This window comes from Labeo rohita, unplaced genomic scaffold (assembly GCF_022985175.1).
Source record: "Labeo rohita strain BAU-BD-2019 unplaced genomic scaffold, IGBB_LRoh.1.0 scaffold_87, whole genome shotgun sequence".
NCBI classification, from domain to species: domain Eukaryota; kingdom Metazoa; phylum Chordata; class Actinopteri; order Cypriniformes; family Cyprinidae; genus Labeo; species Labeo rohita.
Window position 1 is genome coordinate 241727 of NW_026129821.1, and position 17518 is coordinate 259244.

The 17518-nt window shown below is 37.9% G+C and overlaps 2 protein-coding genes across 2 annotated transcripts in view; both read right to left on the reverse strand.

The window, feature by feature from the left end:
- Nucleotides 1-856: 856 nt before the first annotated feature.
- On the reverse strand, nucleotides 857-6420 carry LOC127162250 (platelet glycoprotein Ib alpha chain). Its single transcript, XM_051105021.1, has 3 exons — nucleotides 6306-6420; nucleotides 4764-5051; nucleotides 857-3005 (listed from the first exon to the last, which is right to left on the reverse strand). Exons 2-3 carry the CDS (start codon nucleotides 5041-5043, stop codon nucleotides 1123-1125), a joined length of 2163 nt encoding a protein of 720 aa, XP_050960978.1. The 5' UTR covers nucleotides 5044-5051; nucleotides 6306-6420; the 3' UTR covers nucleotides 857-1122.
- Nucleotides 6421-8126: 1706 nt separating this feature from the next.
- The window catches only part of si:ch73-375g18.1 (kinesin-like protein KIF1C), a 28428-nt gene continuing 19036 nt past the window's right edge, over nucleotides 8127-17518 (reverse strand). The window contains exons 21-23 of the mRNA XM_051105024.1: nucleotides 14938-15036; nucleotides 12951-13475; nucleotides 8127-12232 (exon numbers count right to left, since the gene is read on the reverse strand). Of these exons, the coding sequence (XP_050960981.1) occupies nucleotides 11303-12232; nucleotides 12951-13475; nucleotides 14938-15036 (1554 nt within the window). The 3' untranslated portion in view covers nucleotides 8127-11302. The remainder of the gene's footprint in view (nucleotides 12233-12950; nucleotides 13476-14937; nucleotides 15037-17518) is intronic.

Consider the following 17518-nt stretch of genomic DNA (forward strand, 5'->3'; position numbering starts at 1 on the left):
TTGCGCACAAAAAGTAGCTTGTAGCTTCATAACATTACAGCTGAACCACTGATGTCGCATGTTTTAATGATGTCCTTACTACCTTTCTGGGCCTTGAATGTGTCAGTTGTGTTGCTGTCTATGCAGGGTCAGAGTTCCAGAACAAAAATGTACAGATAATGTACTCACCCCCCTTGTCATCCAAGATGTTCATGTCTTTCTTTCTTCAGTCATAAAGAAATGATGTTTTTTGATGAAAACATTTCAGGATTTTTCTCCATATAACGGACTGATATGGTGCCCCGATTTTGAACTTCCAAAATACAGTTTAAATGCGGCTTCAAACGATCACAAATGCGGTTGTAAACGATCCCAGCCGAGGAAGAAGAGTCTTATCTAGCGCAACGATCAGTTATTTTCATTAAAAAAATACAATTTATACACATTTGTCAAACGCTCGTCTTGTCTTACTCTGCCTGAACTCTGTTTTTGTTCCGGTTCATGTCAGTTAGTGTATGTCGAAAAACTACAAAACGTTTGCACCAAACGAAAAAGGTCAAACAGCGATATAGGACGATTTTGAAGTTGAGGGAGAACATGAGATGAGTTTTTTCACATACACTAACTGACATGAACCAGAACAAAAACAGTCCAGACAGAGTAAGACAAGACGAGCGTTTGACATTAAAAAGTATATAAATTGTATTATTTTTATGAAAATAACCAATCGTTTGATTTGGTAGATAAGACTCTTCTTCCTCGGCTGGGATCGTTTACAACCGCATTTGTGATCGTTTGAAGCTGCATTTAAACTGCATTTTGGAAGTTCAAACTTGGGGCACCACAGAAGTCCACTAAATGGAGAAAAATCCTGAAATGTTTTCCTTCAAAAACATAATTTCTTCACGACTAAAGAAAGACATGAACATCTTGGATGACAATGGGGTGAGTAAATTATATGTGAATCTTCATTTTGGAAGAAATTCAGTCACGTCACATCAACCTAACGGCCTACTAATAATCTCAGACATGTAGTTGCAAAGTTACTCACATTTAGTGGACTATTTAATTGTTTCGGAACCAACTAGGAATATTGGAAAGTTCAGAACTGATGGACGAGACCAAATCGTGTCCACAAGTGGGTCACTCCAGAGTGACTGCAGAGGGCTGGCCAATCAGAGAGCAGGACCTCTCACCGGCCACGCCCCCACCCCCGATCTCCCACTCCCCGACCACCCACTGCATCTCTCCCTGCCGGCCTCTCTCCTCCCTCAGGATCAGGCTGTAGCGCACATTCGTCCCCGCTCCGCTTGGGGCCCAGTGTTCCTCTTCCTCCATCCATCCTTCTGCTTCCTCCTCTCGGCTAATCACTCTGTACAGCGTCTTCCTGAACACTTCCCCGCTCACCATGGCCGCTTGCTCCTTATCGCCCACCAGTTCTATTTTGGAAGAAACATTGCCTTCAGTCTCGCTCATCTGGTGTTGCTCATCCTTGGAGATGAAGAGGACGCTCCGGAACACGGCTTGAGCGTCTTTGATCTGTTCAAGGGGTAAAAAGCTCACTCTCTCGCCCTCATTCTCCCATTTGTGCACGTTTTCGGTGCGTCTGTACGCCCGCAGGGCGACCCCGCCGCTGTCCGAGCGAGCCGAGACATGGCGCTTGAGTCGCCGGTAGAGGACGAGGTAGTTTCTGAGGAGCCAAAGGAAGAGGAAACAGGAAGTGAGAGCAGAAAGTACACACAGGAACACAAAGCCAGCAAACAGCCACCAGCACCACGGCAGCAGTCGTCCATTCACTTCCCGAGCATCTGACCAGTGCGGACCAACGCTGATTGGTGGTTCTGCTCGGGGAGTGATCCGTCTGCCGGCTGGCGGTTCAGTTTGGAGCGTGATCGTGTGCAGTTCCGGTTGGGCGGTGCTTTGATGTTGGGGTTGGCCAATAATTGGTCCAAAAGTGGTGTCAAGTGCAGTCGTTGCCCTGAAAGTGTGTAGTTCAGGTTGGTCAGTGGCTTGGCTTTGGGTTTCGCTGATAATCGGAATGGTGGTTGGCGGTTCAGGGGTAGTTGCGGGTTGAGACGTGGCTTGACTTTGGGTTTCGGCAATAGTTGGAGCGGTAGTTGGCGGTTCAGGGGTAGTTGAGGGTTGAGACGTGGCTTGACTTTGGGTTTCGGCAATAGTTGGAGCGGTAGTTGGCGGTTCAGGGGTAGTTGCGGGTTGAGACGTGGCTTGACTTTGGGTTTCGGCAATAGTTGGAGCGGTAGTTGGCGGATCAGGGGTAGTTGGAGTCGAGATAAAATACTTTATCTCAGTGACCCAATAACTTTTAATGGTGGTCCAGTAATTGGTGGAATCGGGCGGGTGGGCGTCTGTGGTGGTGTCGTATGGAACAGTCAGCGTTTGAGTGATTGAAATTGGTTTTACTGAGGTTGTTGCAAGAACATGAGGGGGTCTGAAATCCTGGTCTCCAGGAGGTGGAGGATACACTGGTGGATCTGGAGGATCTGGTGGACAGAAGTCATTCTCCTCCAGCTCAATGATGGGCCGTTTGAGCAGGTGAGGCGGTCCGGAACACACCACGGAGTCGGCGGCAGGAACGACGTCGTTGGGTCCATCGTGCATGTAGACGTTGTGTTCCTGGTCGTTCAGGTAGCTGTGGAGATAACCGACGGCACAGCTGCAGAGCCAGGGATTGTTAGTCAGGTAGACGTAAGGCAAGTCAGGCTTGGACGAAAAGAACCCATCGGGCATCAGCGAGACGCTGTTGTTCTCCAGGTCGAACGTCTTCAGGCCGTCGGAGGAGACGCGCTCCAGGAGGCGCGACGGCAGGGCGGGAAGCTTGTTCTGAGACAGGTTGATGATCTCCAGATGCGGCAGCTCGCTGAAGGTGCCGTCGTGAAGAGAACGAATCTGGTTCCCGTCTAAGTAGATCTCCATCAGATTGGGAGCGCCGCGGAACACCAGTCCTTCCAAACCGGTTAACCTGTTACCAGACAAACGCAACACGCTCAGCTTCTCCAGCACTGGACCTGAAAGAAACACAGAGACAATTGAGTTTGAGATTGTCATCACATCAGCATGAAAGTGTTGTGCCTTTTAATTAACGTCTGTACATAAACTCTTAACTAAATCTACTAACAAAAATAAGGCTATAATAATCATAAAAAAAGAAATTAGTAAAATATATTCTAACAACAAATCTTAATTTATTAAAATATTTTTACATTTTTAATTAATTTACAAAAATACAAAATAATTTACAAAACTTGTGCTGTTGCATTTACACTTTGTAAAACACAAGCACGTCACTAACTTTTTACAAATATGGAAAATAATATTTAAAAAATGCAAAAGAATTATAATAATAAAAAAGAATAAATATATATTCTATAAAAAAGGTTTGCATTTTAATTTCACTTTTTCATTTTTGCATTTTCATTTTTATTGAAATTTTAGCATTTTGCATTTATTTTGTGTTTTGAATTTCAAACTTTGCTATTTAACTTTTGCATTTTTATTTTTTCTTTTTCATTTTTATTGAAATGTTAGCATTTTTTTTTTAGAATATTTTGTGTTTTGAATTTCAAACTTTGCTTTTTAACTTTTGTATTTTGCCTTTAAATTTTTGGATTTTCCATGCATTTTGCTTTTTAATTTTTGCATTTTCGTTTTTATTGAAATTTAAGCATTTTGCATTTATTTTGTGTTTTGAATTTCAAACTTTGCTATTTAACTTTTGCAGTTTGCATATTAAATTTTTGCATTTTTATTTTTATTGAAATTTTTGCATTTTTGTTTTAGAATTTCAAACTTTGCTTTTCAACTTTTGGATTTTCCATGCATTTTTTTCATTTTTGCATTTTCGTTTTTATTGAAATGTTAGCATTTTGCATTTATTTTGTGTTTTGAATGTCAAACTTTGCTATTTAACTTTTGCATTTTTATTTTTGTCATTTGCATTTTAATTTCACATTTTTACATTTTGCTTTTCCATTTTTGCATTTTCATTTTTATTGAAATTTAAGCATTTTGCATTTATTTTGTGTTTTGAATTTTAAACTTTGCTATTTAACTTTTGCATTTTCATTTTTCCTTTTTCATTTTATGGAAATCTTAGCATTTTTTAGAATATTTTGTGTTTTGAATTTCAAACTTTTCTTTTTAACTTTTGTATTTTGCCTTTAAATTTTTGGATTTTCCATGCATTTTGCTTTTAAATTTTTGCATTTTCGTTTTTATTAAAATGTCAGCATTTTGCATTTGTGTTTTGAATTTCAAACTTTGCTATTTAACTTTTGCATTTTTATTTTTGCAGTTTGCATTTTCAATTTTTGCATTTCCATTTTTATTGAAATTTAAGCATTTTAAAAATTTTTGTGTTTTGAATTTCAAACTTTGCTATTTAACTTTTGCATTTTCATTTTTGCAGTTTGCATATTAATTTTTGCATTTTTATTTTTATTGAAATTTTAGCATTTTTGTTTTAGAATATTTTGTGTTTTGAATTTCAAACTTTGCTTTTCAACTTTTGCATTTAAATTTTTGGATTTTCCATGCATTTTGCTATTTAACTTTTGCATTTTCATTTTTGCAGTTTGCATTTCAATTTTGTATTTGAATTTTAGGATTTTCCATGCATTTTCCTTTTTTAATTTTTGCATTTCATTTTTTGCCCTTTCCATTTATTTTGCATTTTGAACTTGCCATTTTGCTTTTTGCATTTAAACCTTTTCATGTGGCATTTTTCACACTTTGATTAAGATTAAGACCGCTGTGCTTCTGCTTACCTGGCGGCTCCAGTGTGCTGATGTGATTGTGGCTCAGGTCCAGCTCGTGCAGCTTTGTGAATCCAGAATACATGGACCAGGACAGAGAAATGAACTGGTTTTCAGTGAAAACCAGGACCTCTGTGCTCGTGTTGATGGCGTCGGGAACAGCCGTCAGTCCCTGACTCACGCAGCTGACGCGGGGCCGATGATCCTTGTTCCTGTCGCTCTGACAGCTGCTGCTCGTGACGATGAAGCACCGCATCGTGAGGAAGACCAGGGTGATGATGAAGCGTGGCATGATGAAGACTGCAGGATATTAAGACAAAACTCTCATAAAACAGCATAAAAACATGTTTATACCAAATTTCACAACAAAATCAGGAAAGAAAAAATACCTTTTTTGTGACATTATTTTATGAATAACTACACTTTTTTTAATCACAAGTTCTCTTTAAATATAACGTAATGCTGTTCTTTTGAACCTTTTGTTCATCTGTGAATCTTGAAAAATAAAACGTATGACGGTTCCTTGTGCAGCACAACTGTTTTCAACATTGCTGATAATCGTAAATGTTTGTTGAGCAGCAAATCAGCATATTAGAATGATTTCTGAAGGATCATGTGACACTGAAGACTGGAGTAATGATGCTGAACAAATTCACATCACAGAAATAAATGACATTTGAACAGATATTCACATTCACATGTATTTTTGATGAGATAAACGCAGCCGTGGTGAGCAGAAGAGACGTCTTTCGGAAACATTAACAAATCGTACAGACCCCAAACTCTTAATGTATGCAATAAATAATAAATAAATGTTATTAATAAATAATAACAATAATGTATAATTTTAAGCACACACCATGACAGGAAGATTTTCTTTACTGTAGTGTAATTAAGATTTAGTACTTTAATTTTCTTAATTGTCACGAAATTAAATTTCCATATCATTTGTTATATATAACAAATTACTATATATATAGTAAATTTACTATAGTAAAAACTGTAATAATAGTGACAGTACTGTTTTAGACTGAGATTGTCTTCATTACATCTCACAAACTTTGTCAAGCACAAGCACTTCACCACCTTTTTACAAATGTGGTCACTAATTATATTTTGAAAAAATTAAAAAGAATTATAATAATAAAAAACAATGAAACATGATAAATAATAACTTATCAAAATAATAAGAAATGCATTTTAAGCTTGCATTTTAATTTCACATTGCAATTGCCTTTTAATTTGTGCATTTAATTTTCATTTAAATGTTTTCATTTATTTTATATTTTGAATTTCACACATTACGATTTAATTTTCACATTGTGCATTAATTTGGCATTTTAATTTCACATGTAGTTTTTTAATTTTTGCATTTGAAGTTTTTTGAAATTTTAGCATTTAGCATTTATTTTGTGTTTTGAATTTCACACTTTCCTATTCATTTTTGCCGGTATTGTTTTAGACTGAGATCGTCTTCATTACAGCACAAAAATATGACATTTCAGCTTCAGAACTGACATTAGGAGACTGTAAAGGAGTAAATGAAGACCGTACCTCTGAGCGCCGTCTCCGTGGAGCCGCGTGAGTCTGTATGAAGCCCGTTTCCTCTGGTCCGGATGGAGAATTCACAGCTCTATCTCTCTTCCTCAGAGTCAAACACAAACCACAAGCGCCTCTCCATATATGAGCACATGTTCCTCAATTAGCACAATCAGCTTTTCTTGGGAACAAAAAACAAGTTTCCTGGAAGATGTTCATTTCTGTAACAAGTGAAATTTAAAGCGGTTCTTATTATTGTGAAATGTGTCAAGCATTGTATCAGAGCACTGAACCGTTCACTAACAAGAACTGGATCAGTACGTGAACGAAATGAAGGCAATTTCTTTCAGAGATCTGGGATTTGGATGGCAGGATTCATACAGACGCTGTAAAATGAAATTTCAGGACTTTTCAAGCACTACTTTTTCAGTCAGAGATCTCACTTATGTCTTCTATTCTAATTTCTAAAAAGAATAGAATGAAGAAAAATAACAATTTAGGCTACTAATAAAAAAAATAACAAGTGGCAAAAAGTATTACTACTCCTAAGTATTAGTAGTAAAGTCAAGTCAAGTCACCTTTATTTATATACCGCCTTTAACAATACAGAATTGTGACAAGGCGGCTGTACAGTATTAAATAGGAAACAGTACATCAAGGCAAACCAAAGGCAACATTAAACACTCACATTATAGGTAAAGGTAGTTAATCAAAAACAATAAAGTAAAATGCAATATTGTGTTAAGAGAAAGTGTCCCCAACTAAGCAAGCCAGAGGCGACAGCGGCAAGGAACCAAAACTCCATCGGTGACAAATGGAGAAAAAAACCTTGGGAGAAACCAGGCTCAGTCGGGGGGGCCAGTTCTCCTCTGGCCAAAGTTCCCGTGGTCAAAAAAGTACTAAAGTATGCTAACCAACATTTTACTATAGTAAACCACGGTTAATTTGGATTTGTGTATGCTTGCTTTTCTTTTTTGTTTGTTTTTATAACTGTATTGTCTTAATGGTTAGATACTTTCTACTGTCTAAGAAAAAAGATTCGCGAAATCGCTCCAAAGTCCCGATCTCAATCAAATGATTCGCGAACCATCATTTCAGATTAGGACTCGCATCGCGAATCATTTGACTTAGATCGGAACTTCAAATTGCGTATTGGGAATCATTTGATTTGAATTTTACGAACCCGTTCCGAACTGAATGAAAAAAAACTGAATCAAAGCAAAATGCATGAAAATGATTCGCGACACGAAATTTAAACAAATGATTCGTGATCCGATTGGAGCGCATGCATCATTGTGCGATGCAATGGTTTAACTGATTCGGAGTTTCAAAAAGCTCAGTTTCACTCAACGCTACGTGCTTTTTACAATCGTTACAAGCGATGCTGAAATTAAAAATGAATGACTCTTTTAATTCGATCTGCTTTTTGCTAGTGAATCGCTTGAAATGAATGATCGCAGTCACGAGTTTGAATCAATCCAGCGCAAATGACTCAATTGATTCGGTTCATCTGTTCTTCTTTTCGCGTCTTCAGCCATGTTTCACGACACTGTCAGTGCTGCTACTGGCTTAACTCGATTGTTTTCTGACTTTAACTGAAACAAGCAAAAAATGTATGTTTTTTGAACTGCGTGAATTTTGTGGAAAAAGATGCTTATTGGCTAATTTAAGCCCTTAAATTTCAAAAAAAGTCAAATTCAAGTACTATAAGCACTTTAAGCAGCGTGTATGAACCATGGGGTTGGTTTTGAAAAGCACCCATAAGAACCCATACAGAATTAGCACCTGCAGTCAGATATTTAAAAGCTTCTGTCAACAGAAAAGCCAAAAACCATGTTGTTTTTATACACATTGTCCTTTATTGACATTTTGCAGTTTTTAGACACTCAAAAATAACTCAAAACCCAGAACAAAAGAGCAACAGAAGAGCAGAAACAGAAGCGGCAGCTTGTGTCCGACGAGACACGTGAGGTTCATCATGTCAGAAACGCGACGGCAACGCCAACCTCAAACAAAACACACACACAACGCGTGTGTGCGTCTGTGCAAATGAACTCGGCGTATTCCTCACACACATACGTGACCGCACAAACACACATGAATCAAATAAATCATAATCAAACTGAAAAAGGCAAGACTAAACAAACAAATGTCATATTACGGCAGGAAACGGTCTACGGGTGTATATAGGAGTCAGCGGATTGTCCGGAAGGGTCAAAGGTCACGGTCCGAAAAAGCTCCTGTCGTGTCTAGCGGTAACAGCCCCGCCCACCCGCCACGCAGTTACCATGACGACACCGAGCGCAAGAACAGCCTCCCGCATCTGTCCGAACATTCGATCTCAGCGTCCAGCGTGATGCACCACTGCAGACTCACGCAAGCAGGGCTGATTTAAATCTGCCAATCAAAATCACATCAAACTGAATCAAATTACCGTCTGTGGCGCCAGAAACAGGAATCATATTCCAAATAAATAGTCAAAACATTTCTCCCATCTGATTGGGTCATCAGCACATTTTTAAAAAACCCACAGAAATCCGGAAAAACATCAACTCTAAAACTCACACGACTTGCATCTTCACTCGACGTGTCCATTTCATTGACCTCTGAACTCCACATCACTTTCACCATCATCATCATCAGTGATTGACAGCTGTCAATCATCAGTGTAAACTCATTCCAGCCCTCCATGCGGCTCATCTCCTTTCTCTCCTCTAGTCTGAATCTATTCAGTGAATCATTAATTGAACCAGTTCGATTAGAGTGATTCAGTGATGCTCCCACACCATGATCATTATTTGGGCTGTAAACAAAGCGAACTGACAAGTTTAACACTGATCATCCGGCTCATTTTATTCCACTAAACATCATTACTGCAGCGATGAGGTTGGCGTAAATTTAATACAAAAAAAAGTTGAAAGACTGAAATTTAAAAACTGAAGGGTGAGTCATACGATTCTAGCTGGTGACGAACAGCATTTGAACACGAATCCGGAACTTGCGTCGTTTGAGGTGAATGAATCGTTAGCAAGAACCGGTTCAAAAGAACCATATCCACGAATCATCAAAACATCCTTCTGCATCTCAGATCTCACACAGTACATCATCAGCATCACACACACTCTCGTCTCCTTCAGTGATCTCTGAGGTTATTGGCGTCTCATTAAGGCACATTGAGGCTAAACATACAGAAACACCCAAACTAAGACACAACTAGTCGTGGGCCATTGAGTCACTGCTGAGAGGTACGTGATCCTGAACACACACACAGACGGAGCGCTGACGTGGCGACTGTGCATTAACAGAGTTCGGGTCGGTTTGGGTTAACTAGTCTCGGACTGCCCACACATGCATATTGCACTTAAAAAAAACAGAGCTGTCCAAAACGACAAGCTCTAATCTGATTGGATGAGCAGAAGTCAGTGTGACAGAAGGCCCGTTCACACCAACAATGATAACTGTAACACTAATTACACATGATTCTGATCGGCTGTCAAGGATTTTGTTGGCCATCAATGGATAAAACTGTTACGAAAGTGATTCGTAGTTGTAATGTGGGTAGTGTGCTTTGACTTGGTTACGCTGACAAATAGTGTGTTGTCCATTTCAAAAGTGTAACAATACGCTGCTCATTTCACGAAATCGGTGCCTTTTCCACTTGGAAAAATCGAAAAATAAAATCGGTTTACCTTAAAATGACAAGAAATTTTATTGTGCTATCTCAGGCTATGTAATTTATTATCTAATGACTATTTTTTGGTATTTTTGTCAACCCTGTTACCAACACAAGCGTTACTAGATACTATAGTTTGATTAGAACTCACATGCCATTGAATGATGTAGGCATTAGCTCAACAATACACAGAGGGGGAGCTTTTTTAACACAGACAATCTTTAAAAACAGAGCCAAACCCAATCAGTGTTATCCCTGTTTTCCACGTCAAAACCGACGGTAACAGCTTTGATGGTTTCGAACAGTTTTGCTAATTGCTAGCTAATAGTCAAAGCACATAGTGTACACTGAAAGGATTTTACTTGTAGTTACTGATTATATTAAATGTAAGAAATAATTGTTTTAAGTTTACATTTTAAAAATGGTAACAGGATTGACACTGCATGATAAATAAAAATGGAAAAAAATAGAACATTATAGAGTGTGAGAGAAACATGCTTGTGTTGTAAGTGTTGTAATCCTGTTTGAGAGATGATGTGAACACCTAGAAGTGACGTCACTTGAATGTACATTATTTTACAAAGGTTTTTGATGAGGGTAACAGGGCTGACATGAAATCAGGGGACACCAATGAAATGATTTAAAAAAATCATACTTATGGCAAAAACATTGCTTAACAATGAGACTATATTTAGAACAATATGCAAATGTGATTTTATATCATTTTGCCAAATAAAAGTCCTACTGAAAAAGAAAAATCGTAGTGAGGGACAGGCCAAAAACCTCACCTTTACCAGCATAAATGCTACTTAAGCTATTTAATAATATTCAGTTGACTTTATGTCATTTTGATGAAAGCTAACATAGCATTGTTATGTTTTTAAATTGCACACTTACTTGTTATATTAAATCTATGTCTGATTATTTCTTAGGGAGGCAAAAGGCACCGATTTCGTGTAACGACCCATTTGCGAAATTTTGCAGAAAATTCCCAGGCAAAAAAAGGTCCATTGTCTCTCACAAACCAAGAAATTACTTTCAAACCGAACCGTTTCTAATGGTCAACACAGAAAACAGTGATGAAATCGGCGTCTGGGAAATCTTTCGCTCTTACGTGACATTCCCAATAATGTAGATTCGTACTCAAATGACTTGATTTCACCTTTAGGACGATTATTAAAAGTCTTCATTGCTGTGAACGGGTCTTAATTGTCACACAAACACTCTCTTCCTGTCTTAAGCGGGCAGTTGTTGGCCAGAATAAATTCTACACTGAGACTGTTAACTAACCCATCAAAACACGGCTTGTACTCAGGACATCATCAGCGAAGGACACGCATCAGACGGGCGTTTCTTTACTCTTCAGGTCGGGGGCGCTGTACTGCCGTCTCATGCGCGGCGGAGTGACGTAGCCCTGCGGTTTTTGGTTTCTGCCGTGCTGTTGATCCGCAAACGCGTGCGGTAGAGTCTGGTAGTTCTGGAAGGCGGGTCGCTGATGATTGACGTAAGCTTGCGCGTACGCCCCCTCCCCACGCGGGCAAGGCCCCGGCGACTGTCGCCGGTAGCGGCCGCGGCCCGTATGCTGCGAGCCGTTATTGTTGTGGTGCCCGTTGCTATAGTAACCCTGGTTGCCGGGCACGGTGGAGCCGTCCAGCGAGTTGCGCCTGTAACGCCAGTGTGGCTGCTGCTGCTGAGGAAAGTGATTGCCGTTGCCATAGTTACCGTTGCTGTATTGGCGAGGTTGCCAGAGGCGACTGGGGGAGGGCGCGCGCATGACGACCGGCACCTGGAACGGTAGAGGAAGTAACGGCACGCCGAGGACGGGGCCTCGTCCCTCGTTGCGCTCGTCCTTGAGGTCGTCCAGCGTGACGGACGCGTTCGGGCCCCAGGAGAGCCGGTGCTGCGGGTTGCTCTTGAAGGGGAATTTCAGCTTGCAGTCCTGCGGGGGAATGAAGCGCCCCGTTCCGGGAAGGTGGACCACGCCCTCCCCGGTCCCGCCCCCAGCTCCAGCCCCGGCCCCGCCTCCTCTGCGCAGCCGCTTGGTGATCTGCTGCTGCTGCAGGTTGTGCAGACGCATCTGCTCCTGTTTGAGCCAGCGCAGGCGGCCTCTGCGGAAGGCGGGGTCTTCTTCCATCAGCCGTGACACGCGCTCCTCTTTGGGGAGGTTCTCCAGAGAGCCACGCCCATCCTGCTCGTCGCCACGCCCCTGATCGCCGTTTGAAGGCGGATCCTCTGATTCATCATCATCATCATCATCATCATCACCATCCTACACAAACACAATCGTGTCATGCGTTACTGACAAATTCATTTCTAAATTTGATTTCAATTTAAATCAATGTAACAAAAAATGATATAGAATTGCAAAATTTAAAAATTAAAATTCAACTGTCATTTTTCACTAGAATGTTTGTCAAGATAATCTCAAAAATGTTGGATTAGACGTTTGAAAAACGTCTTAAGATTTGGAGGTTTATTGGCCTTGAAGAGAAAAAAAGAAAGAAAATGAAACAAAAGAAAATGAAACAAACTAAAATATAAAAGAGAAAAAAGAAAGAAAGAAATTGAAACAGAAGAAAAAAAACAAAAAAAAGACAATGAAAAACTAAAATATATAAAAGAGAAAGCAAGGGAAAAGGAAACAAAAGAAAAAATTAAAATGAAACAAACTAAAATGTATAAACAGAAAGAAAGAAAAAAGAAAAAATGAAACAAGAAAAAAAGAAAATGAAACAAAAAAAATACAGAACAAAAAAAACGAAACAAACTAAAATATATAAGAGAAAGAAAGAAAGAAAGAAAAAAATAAAATAAACTAAAATAGATAAAAGGAAAAGAATACAAAAAAGAAAACAAAACAAGAAAAAAAAAAAAATAAAAAAAAATAAAAAAATAAAAACAGGAAAACAAACCAAACAAAGAAAAACAAAAAGAAGAGTGTGAGTGTGTGTGTGTGTGTGTGTGTGTGTGTGTGTGTGTGTGTGTACCTGCTGCACTGCCGGTATGATGCTCTCCATCTTCATCATTCGGTCTCTGAGGGCTTTGATCTCCTCGTCCTTCATGTTGTTCTGCTCTTTGACCTCTTGTAGGATGTCCGTCAGTTTGTCGATGTGCGCCTTCAGGTTGTACACGCCGGATCTGCCGCTCTCTCCGTCCGCGGCGCCGTCCGCCGTCTCCTGCGTGCGCTCGTCTTCAATCCCCACCGTGTCCCACACGTCCTGCGCCACCTCCCTCCACGTGTCCTTCTCGGCGGCGTCCCGTTTGCCGTACATGCGGCACAGCTCCTTCATCTTGACGATGGCCAGCGCCTCCATCTCCCGCCGCGAGTGCCTGAAGTCTCCGAGCGCCACCTCGTAGCAGATCTCCTTCACCGCCTGCAGCTTCAGGTCGCTCATGGTCACCTGCTCGGGGTCTTTGCTGATGCGTCGCCGCTGCGGGATCTGATAGACGCGGAGCGGCTCGCGACGTTTGCCGCTGCTGGGTAAACCGCAACGCTTCACTATGGACTGAACCTGAAACACGCAGAGAACATACACATGATGAACGTAAGACGTCTGTCCAGGAACACACTGTCTAATGACACGTGAAGAGAGACGAAGGTTGTTTCAGAGTGTAAGCAAAAGATTTTTTAAAAGCTACACAAATAAAATTAATACTGTATGATTACAGAACAAACCCTCACAATCCTAAATGCATCACGTTATTTGCAGGGCCCTATGATTTCCACAATGTGAAATCTAGTCATAAAAACAATTCACGGCAACCCATCAAAATTTCAGTTAACTTAAAGCCAATTTAATATATAATAAAAATATTAAAACTTTATTATTATTTATTATTATTTTTAAAAGAAATAATGACAATATTTCTTCCATATTATAATTTTATTTGTAAATCCCCTTTATTTGGCAAAAAATAAAATGTGTTTAATTTTCATTCATTAAAAGATGTCAAAATCAATGTTTATGCCTTAATTTGATAACCAGAAAAATGTAAATTCACAACAGAGAATTTTTGAGGGGGAAAAAACATTACATAAGGCTACTGCAAGAGTAAATAAAAGTTGTTTTATGCATTCAAATAATTAGACATTCTAAAACAATTACAAAAAAAACAAAATTATAAAAATAAAAAATTTCATCGTCCACTAAACATGTATCTTTTGTTAAACTTTTAGTAAATTGTTGTTAAATTGTATACGTTTAATGATTTTATTTAATTAGACATGCGTTTTGATTCATAAAATTTAATTCAACCACTAAAATCAGTCCAGAAAAATTTAAATGAAAAAAAAAAAAAAACGGGAAAAATTTTAACGGATTTCACAGGGCTCTATGTATTTAGTATACTTCAGATACTATTGTAGTTTTTATTATTATTTTTTAATTTTTATATTTTCTGTTTTCATTAATAATTTTAGTCATTTTGTTGTTTTGTCATTTTTAGCAGTTTTTTTTAATTGTTTTTATTAATTACTATTTTCGTATGTCAAGTTAAATTGAATGAAAGTAAGAAACGGTGCCTTTGTTTTATTTTAGTTCACTTTTATCCCAAGCAACATTTTTTTTTTTATGGTTTAGTTTTAGTTAACGATAATAATGCTGATCGCAGATTTTTCATATAATCACAAAACAAAGGAACTACATGTTTTAAAATACTCAAGACAGGTTGTATTCAATACATAAGTGGTTTACGTACAAATATTTCAGTACATATAAATTAGACGTTGACTGATACTGGATTTTGCTGATTTAAAACTAATGTGTTCAAAGAAGGACAATAAACAGATTGTCCAAATTCTAATAACATCGATGTTTGAATGTGCTATAATAATAATGTTCTTTCGTTCTTATAAGGCAGGCCAGAGACAAAATACAAGAGTTAATGTTGAATTAAATGCCAGATATTTTATTTAAAAACAAGCCTGAAATACACTAAGACTCTTATTTTGAAAAGTCCCTGTTTTTCTGGTACCTTGTTAGCTGGTAGTTTCTCTCTCAGGGATGAAATGAGTCTCCAGCTCTCTTCACAGGAGCGTTTGTCAGAATCATCTCCACTGTCTGAATCTGCGTACTGAACACACACACACACACACACACACACACACAATGGTTAACAGACCTTTATCACGTAACACTGCTGGAGAAGAGTTGTAGTGATATACAGTACCCATCAATAGTTCGCAGGGGGGGTGGGAGTGCAACAATGACAAAAAATATTTGTATTTATTTTATTATATTATTTTCATTATTATTATTATATCTTGATATTTTCTGGGATTAGATGATATTTTGTGTGTTACTGTCCTGATATCTTAAGGACTACTGTGGACAGATGGTTAGTTCACAGCAGAAATTAATCTTTTCCATTTCCATTTTATGGGCATTTTTACCTTTAAAAAAGCCTCTTTTTTTTTTCTAGAAGTGTGCATCATCTTTTAAATCAAATTCTTACATTTATGCTGTTACCAAGCAAATGAAATCAGTATCAACAAAATTCATCTTTGCAATGCAGAGGAAACACAGAAGCTGCATCTGAAGCGGTGTTTAGTTTAATGCAGCTCAGAGCGACACTGAATGCTTTAACCTGCAGTTACAAATGCATAAATAATGTTTTGATATTTTAAACATAAAACTTTAAAAACTGATGTTTGAAATTATTTAAAAACCTAAAAGATCATTTAAATGTGACATTAAAGCCACCAGTAGGTGTCAGCAAATCACAGTTAATAAGTGAGTCATTGTGACTGAACCGAATCATTTAAATGCTTGACAGTGGTGGACGAAGTACACAAATCAAGTACTTGAGTAAAAGTACAAATACGTATAGTGAAATATTACTCCAGTAAAAGTAAAAGTGCTCCTTTTTCAGTTTCGCTCAAGTGAAAGTACAAAAGTATCCGATTTTTTTATGTACTTAAGTAAAAAAAGTACTGATAGATTTACTTAGCAATTTTATATAGGCTACTTTTTTATAATCCTACTGCTCAAAATACCTGGGATTTACCCAAAATAACCACTATATGGAGTAAAAATGCATATTTTTTGTTAATATGGACTATGTTGACGTTGTTAAGTTTGTTGTTTTGCATAACATCACAGTTATATATGACATGAGAATAAGGCCTTAAGTTAGAAAGAAGATTTTACGAAAAATATAATTATATTTTCATAATGATTTTTTCCTCTCAAACCTAGTCTGTGGTGTAAAAACGCCCCAGGCAAAATGCCCCCAGAGAGCATCACTTCCCACTTTGATAATTACTGTAGTTACCATGATCTGAACATCACATCCTTTCTTTTTCCTTCAGATGTAATCTATCTTTGTGGTTGAATAAACATATTTGGACTTTATATCTAAAAATTACCTCAACTTAGAACCAGCAAGCTTATTGTTAGCATCAGCTAACAATATTTACTTATTTTCAGTATGATTATGAATAAACGTTCATATCTGTATACTCGGCTAGTTGATCCAAACAATATAAAAATGTATACTGTTGATAAACAATATATAAATAGACGTCACATAGGGCTAAATAATACAATGCATGAGTCATTTTATTTAATTTGTGTTATTTTAATTTTAACAGAGACACTGATGTTGATGTGTCTGCATTCAGCATTTATTTCAGTGGGCTTAAACACATCACCCTTTACAGCAGATTTAATTCACAAACAATGGACAGTTTTGACTTAAATATGATTATCAGTTACAATAATTAATCGTACAATTTCGACATTAGTAACTTACTTTTCACTCACTCACAAGATCTCCCGGTACTTACTTGTGAATTCAGTTCACTGGAGACTCGCTATAAATGGATAATTTGAATCAGTGAGTTGTCAACTCTAGAACAGCTGCAATCGGATCTTTCCAGTTTGTGAATGAATCATTTGGTGCAATTTGCGAATCGATTTAACAGGTTCATTAAAAAGAATCCATTTGTTGATGTTTCAGACACCGCTTCTGCATCTCGGAGTATGTGATATTTTATAAGGAGTAACAACATATTTTATGAAATTTAGTGAAGTAAAAAGTACGATCTTATGCTTTGGAATGTAGTGAAGTAAAAGTGAAAGTTACTCAAAATAAAACTACTCCAGTAAAGTACAGATATTTGGAAAATGTACTTAAGTACAGTAAGGAAGTACAACTACTTTGTTACCGTCCACCACTGATGCTTGATTCATTCAAGAATGAAACACCATCATGTTACTCAGAGACACAAAACAGTGCTGTGGCTGTTCAGAATGATTTTTGTTGGTAATAGAGAGCAAAAACAAGAAATATGCTGTCTAAAATGTGTCTTAATATTAACTTCTTGTTTATTGAACTGTTGTATAAAATCAATATCATATTTGCAATCATGCCGGCTTTTGGAGAAAAAAAAAAAAGGTACTCTTTGTGTGATATTGATTAACTACATGAAATTATGTAAATATATACATTTTGTGCTTTATGTGATCATTCTTAATGCATTTTAACAGACTGAATCATGCAGTGAAAGAACACTGTAAATGTGTACGTGCAATATTTGAACTTACTAGACTTC

Bases quoted from the DNA above. Each gene is read 5' to 3' on its own strand.
- LOC127162250 (XM_051105021.1), bottom strand. From the start codon at position 5,043: ATGCCACGCTTCATCATCACCCTGGTCTTCCTCACGATGCGGTGCTTC. The intron at 3,006-4,763 runs GTAAGCAGAAGC...TGTTTCTTTCAG, and splicing joins CAGCACACTGGAGCCGCCAG to GTCCAGTGCTGGAGAAGCTG.